The sequence below is a fragment of the Haplochromis burtoni genome, unplaced genomic scaffold, assembly GCF_018398535.1.
Source record: "Haplochromis burtoni strain Fernald_Lab_line unplaced genomic scaffold, NCSU_Asbu1 Contig_12, whole genome shotgun sequence".
NCBI lineage: Eukaryota > Metazoa > Chordata > Actinopteri > Cichliformes > Cichlidae > Haplochromis > Haplochromis burtoni.
Genome location: NW_024582373.1, coordinates 2,131,171 through 2,137,611, shown reverse-complemented (window position 1 = coordinate 2,137,611; position 6,441 = coordinate 2,131,171). Strand labels below are relative to the sequence as shown.

General features: G+C 38.9%; 1 protein-coding gene across 6 annotated transcripts in view; it reads left to right on the top strand.

Moving 5' to 3' along the window:
- pde10a (phosphodiesterase 10A) overlaps positions 1-6,441 on the top strand; it is a 66,151-nt gene that overhangs the window by 43,586 nt on the left and 16,124 nt on the right. For all 6 annotated transcript variants that reach the window (XM_005915419.3, XM_042215214.1, XM_005915418.3 and 3 more), the window contains 2 exons: positions 4,591-4,619; positions 5,607-5,727. In XM_005915419.3, coding sequence (XP_005915481.1) covers positions 4,591-4,619; positions 5,607-5,727 — 150 coding nt within the window. The remainder of the gene's footprint in view (positions 1-4,590; positions 4,620-5,606; positions 5,728-6,441) is intronic.

Genomic DNA, 6,441 nt, shown 5'->3' with positions numbered 1-6,441 from the left:
CTATCTATCTATCTATCTATCTATCTATCTATCTATCTATCTATCTATCTATCTATCTATCTATCTATCTATCTATCTATCTATCTATCTTATTCTATTTTCCTTGCTGTCATCACATAGTTGTTCTATCAGAGTCACTCCCACTGTTTTGTTTACAGTGCTTTCAGCAGTGTTTGCAAGAGTAATGAAATAGTCAAATAGTCAGCCTTACCCACTCAGCAGTGGTTTCCAAAAAAAACTAGTACATACTGTATTTACTGCACCTGATGAACCAAAGCTACTGTGCAGCAGGTTTTGGGGGGGGGGGAGTTTAAATGGTGTGATGAAGTTTCTAAAAGAAGTCAGTTCAGCCTCTGCAGCGTTCAGGAGTTGCTCGACAGTTGTGTTTAGTGTTCACTGCCGACTGTGCTGGCAGTATATTTTCTAAGAACATGTCAGCACTCTCCTGGTGTGTTTACTGAAATCACAGCAGGTTCCTGAAAATAAGGGAAGGTATTAACAGACGGCTGGTTTTTGTCCCAGCGTTGATGGCTGGCCCGGTGATAAAAATCACAGTTACACACGCGCAAACACGACTAAAGCGAATGTCTACCCCAGGGATAGCTCTGTTATAATCCCATGACACATGTGTGATGAAACAAAGATCTTATATCTGTAACATTTCAGTTTAGTCTTTTGTTTTTGGTGCTGGTGGTCATGCAGAACAAAGCAGCATATGTCTTCTCATACACACACACAAAAAGCCAAAGAGCTAAGCTAGGAGGTAAGACAAGATATTTTCTGGTTTCTAGGAAAGACAGTTATGTGAGAGCCATGCTGGACCTGCACCTGCACCTGCTGAATGTGTGCATGACCCTGCATGCAAACTTTAAAAGAAGCTGCTGGAACTGTTCCAGCTGGGCAAAACTGGTTCAGCACAACAGATTTAAAGGGCTTTTGTAACTCTATAGTTTCCAGGCATAGAACGGTTCTACTTTTCACCTCAACAGTGTTTATCCCACAACTACAACTTATTCCTGTTCATTTTTAGCTCCTTAGACATTTTGTGGTGTGCAGACACACAGGGTTCAGAGTTCTGCTAATAAAATGCTAACTGAGATTTTGTGTCTGTACAGTAACTAGACCTGTAATGAACATTGTCTGGTCACAGTTTTACTTTTTTAGGAGGGACATTTAGGATGTGTTCCTGTGAAGCTGACAGAATGACTTATATTTTTATGTAGAAGAACCTGGTCAATTAGTTTTGTTGGTTTAAAAAGTATTTTTGTTTGTTTGTTGTAAATACCATTATAAAATCTTCCCATCAGTGTAATATTTTCCTGATATGACTTTTTTTTCTGGTTCATTCTTATGTTTTTGGCATTGCTGGATAAGTGGCGCAACTGACTTTATGGGGATCCTCCATAAATCCTCTGCGTTTCTATTTTGAATAAAGCGATCTAAATATGCAATATGCATTTTGTTTTGGTTTTTTTATACTCTTACTGACAGACAGACAAAGAGATAAATATCACTGAGCACATAAATCCACCGCAGTGGGAGCAGGATAAAATAATCCACGCGTCTCCTGGAGCAGCATCACCCGTCAAACAGAGCCTTTTCTAAAGTGCCGTTTCCCACGCCTCACCACCCTCTAGTGAACCTTGTTGCCGTGGGTGAGGAGAGAGAGGTGATGCAAGGGGCAGCACTGTGAGGGGGGTCACGGAGAAAAAGCTGCTGCTCATGTGCTGAACAAACGACAAGGCGAAAAATGACATAAGTTACGAGCCAAATAGCAGTGAGAATTGCAATTTCCTGAGTTGTATTTGCATAGATGGGTTTTTTCTTTGTTTGTTTTTTGTAATTAATTTAGGTTTATTTACACAGCCCTCTTTCTCAAGCATCTTTAATTACGTTAGAATTTTTGCACACCACACAGATCCTGTCCCACACTGAATCATATTGCATGCAATTCAAATGATTCTAATCATTTTCATTGGTTTAGAGAGCCGTGGTGCCCTTCAGATAAGATTTTAAAGAGTGACACTGTTTTTTGTGCAGTGACCCGTCTCTCTATGAGGGAAGTGGAATCAAAGTCAGAAAGAAAACTGTCACGCATCAGTGTTTGTGTTAATATGGCTGCTCTGAACTGCTGTAAAAAATGTAGACCACTTTTTAAACCAGTAATACTGTCATAGCTGCCCTTTAAAGGGATTAGTGTCTGATTATTTTAGGCCTCAACAAGTCATTTTTAAAAAAGATAATTTTTTTCAGTGGGGCTTGAAGTCTTTTTCAAGTGCAACTTTCTGTCGTCTGATTGACGTCAGCGGCCAGCGGTTCACTCTAAAATAGGTCTCATGGCTAAGTTAGGAAACTCATAGCATACTGCAGGAATGTTTAAAACAACAAACAATGTAGACGGCTGCAATTCCTTTCTTCACATGTTCAAAGAGGCTCGTTTCAAAGGATGGCCAGCTCGAGTCAGCACTTCAGTGGATGTTTCTAAAATTTGCCCAGCTCTTTGCGTGGTTTTGATCACATGAAAAGTTATCAAAGAGATCTCAGCGGTTTATGTTCTCGTGTGCTGTTGACCCACGTGTACCGAAGAATCACTTGAGCTGTGTGAATGGTTTTATTTTCAGCCCAAGTAGCACTCCCAGACACACTCCCAGATTATGAGTCCAGAAACTGTTATGATTGGCTGAAGCTTTCATAATTATCACATACTTCAGTGTCCACATCCAAAGACAATAGTCATATGTCTCCCCAGCAGCCGTAAATTACACAAGGAATCTGCACTTGAAGCCGCAAAGTTTTGGACTCGTCAACTTAAATGAATATCTCTCTTAATTTTGTTTTTAAAGGAACGCCATTTAAATAAATACCTCCCTGCATTAAGTAGATAAAATATTCATCCATTACTTATAGATAATGAGTATTGATGCTTTAAATACGCCATCGTTCGTATTTGTTCACCTGACGACTATTCTGAGGACAGCATATGGTTTTTCTTATTTGCTGCTCGTGATGTTGGCCTGTCGTGATCCATCAGTCCACAGCTGAGTATCCATCCATGCAGTGTTTAAACAGCCAGGGAAGATTTATGACTCTCTGACTCTTGATTTTCAAGGTTTTAATATAAAAAAAACAATGACTGCCTTCACATCTACACAGTTACTCAGACTTTGTAACAATTAAAAGCATTTTGAAGTTCCTCTTACAGAAGTAGCATCATCTGACTTAATCCGTGGCTCTTCTTCACAGCGTGTCTTTGTCCTGTCTTCCTCCCCTCACTCTCAACCATTCGCGGCAGATGGCCGCCTGGTTCTGCCAGGGATTTCTTCCTGTTAATAGTTTTTCCTTCCCACTATCACCAAAGCGCTTGCTCATAGGGGGTCATTCAATTGTTGGGGTTTTCCCTGATTTCTCTGTATGATTGTAGGGTCTTTACTTTACAATATATAAAGTGATTTTACTTGATATTGGATTGATACCAAAATTTTCAGTATCACAATGTAACAACAGCAAATGTACAAGAGTCCTTTAATGTTTTAGGAGCTTTGGATTTTATGAGCAAAGCTTGAATTTCTGTAGCGATTCTTCCTTAGGCTGAGATTTGGCAGGTTTATCAGCGATCATGTTGTTGCTGTGTGATTAATCACAACACAAGGGTCAAGTGTGTGGAGGCCGCTGCCTGCTGAATGCATTGCCTGGGCATTCCCTAACAGAAAAGGTGGTGATGCTGGTTAAAGTGTTGTAATTTTGTATTTTCTAATTGTTTTTTCATTTTTCATCTTATCCTGGGCATTTATGCTGACAAACTTTACCAAACTGACAAGACTAAAACTAAGGACATTCGTTTAATTAATTTTGGTTAGTTTTTTTTTTTTTTCTTCTTCTTCTTCTTCTTCTTCTTCTTCTTCTTCTTCTTCTTCTTCTTCTTCTTCTTCTTTTTTTTAACAAAAGTCTATTTTTATTTTCATTTTGTTTTCTTTGTTTAACTGAAACTCTTCATCACATGCTTCATCACCAACTGCTTCCTGCTTTTGATTAATTTGTTCTTACATTGTTATTATTGTTTTACATTGCTGTTTTATTTACTGTTACATTGTTTTATATTTCAGTTTCTTGTGTTGTAAAGCGCTTTGTGATTTATTTTTTTTTATCTGTGAAATAGGTAATTACTTACTTACCTACTTACACCTGCATTTAGCTATTTTCTTTTTACATTTTTCAGTTTTGTTTTATTTAATCATTAGAAGCAAATTGTTTTAGTTAATGTGGATTTTAATAAACTAAAACTAAACTAATAAACTTAAAAATAATTTGCAAAAGTTTTCACAGAATGTGATTATTCATGTCTTAGTTAGTGGCCAGATCTTAATCTACTTTCGATTCATCCCTAAAAGGGAGTTTTTCCTTCCCGCTGTCACCAGGTACTCGCTCACAGGGTGTCCTGTGATTGTTGAGGTTTTCTGTCTATCGTAGGGTCTTTACCTTGTAATATAAAACTGCTTGAGGCAGCTGTTGTTGTTGCTATGTAAATATAGAATTGAACTGAAATTCATGTCATTTATTTTAAACTTTATTTTTAACTTTCTCTCTTTACAGATGACACATCCTCTAAAGAAGTCAGCAGGGTAGGTGTTTACTTTATTTATCATCTTATTTTATATATTACATTCTGTATATTATAACATAATATTGTCCTTCAGTAACTGTAAAAATGGCTTGATGCTATTTAAGAACTGCACACACTGAAACAGTTGTGTTTGTCCTTGTCCTTACTTTATTTAGTCTTGTGCCTTTGTATGACTTTGTCAAAGGGATAACATCAATATAAAGAATATGAAAACATATGGTTGGACCATAAACGCATCATGTGTGTCACAGTTGTTGGGAAAGTTAGAAAGGTTCAATGGCTATTGTTACACATACTGCATGTTCACACCTTTGTCATTCACACCATCAGAAGACCGGGTGTCAGCACCCACAGCGAGGCCATGACGCTGAGGAGAAGGAACTAACACATGCACACACAGGGGAAAAAAAGGGGGAAAAAATTAGATCCACTTGGCCCCTCAGTGCGTCACCCATACGTCTGTGCAAACAGGATGTGGGAGGATAGAAGGCGTCCCATGGGGAAGGGTTTCTAGTACGCCACTCTCCTTGCCGTCCTGTCCTCACACTCACGGCAGGAGCAGAACTAGACCGCTCTCTTGCCCCGTACTAGCCGGGAGGTTTGCCTCTTACATAACCGCAGTTTTAAGCTGAGGCTGACCAGCACAGCTTGCCAGAGCTCTAATCAGAACTGTGGGGATCTGGTGGCCTCCTTGCAAAACTGCAGGGGGATCCCTGAGCTAGAGTCTAGGGGTGGGGCAGGGAGTAATGTTATGATGAATGGCTTTGTCTTTGTGAATGGCATTAATCCCCTTTCACTGAGAAACAGAAAAAAAAAAGTCATTTGACCTGGAGTAATCTGCAGTAACATTAGACTGAATGCAGTAGAGAATGAAGGTTGTTGTCAGGTTTTTCTGCCTCGTTGCACTTGCTGAATTTTGATATTCAATCTCAGTGTTTGTGCAAGACTGAACAGATCCAATTTCTTTGTGTCTTGTGTCCAACAGTACCAGGACACAAATATGCAGGGTGTGGTGTACGAACTCAACAGCTACATAGAGCAGCGCCTGGACACTGGAGGAGACAATAAACTCCTGCTCTATGAGTTGTGCAACATCATCAAAACAGGTAAAAGTAAACATCAACCAAAAGTGGATTTTTGCAAAACCTCTCTCGATGAGCACGGCTTCAGATACTCTGGGTGTCATTTCAGCACCGTAATAGTGGAGGAGCAGGATAAGCTCAGATGCAGCAGGAAGTTTTGTCCGTTTAAAATCAAATTTGGTGCACATGTACTTTTCTAACACCCACTTTAGTAAACCCCACCCACATGCTGATCCAATAAACAAAAGTAAGGATAAGAATTACTTGCAAATTAGCAAAGCAAACCAAATCATGTTTGTCACTTACAGGCCAATAAACCAGAAAATTGAGTTATGTAAAAGGTTAAAAACAATCACTCTTTTTTATTTTATTGATTCAGTTCATAAAGTATTGATGGATTATTTGTTCCTGTTTCATATTATGACTCCATCTTAATGACTGGGAGAATTTCATAAGCAGTGATTCAAAGTTATACTTTTATAATGAATCTGAGTATAAAGGTTCACTTTATCCAAACCTCATTTCTCATTAACTGCTTGATCACTTGTGCACTGACTGCACCACCAGGCTCTCTGACTCCACATTGTATGATAACATGACCTATATATCTGTGTGAAGTAGGACTGGAAAGGAGAACTGGGAATGAGATGCACTGGATGGCAGTCAAAGCTTTCGGTCAGAGTACCCTTGTAGTTATCTAGGACATTGTTAATAGATTGGTATTAGATTATAATGGGG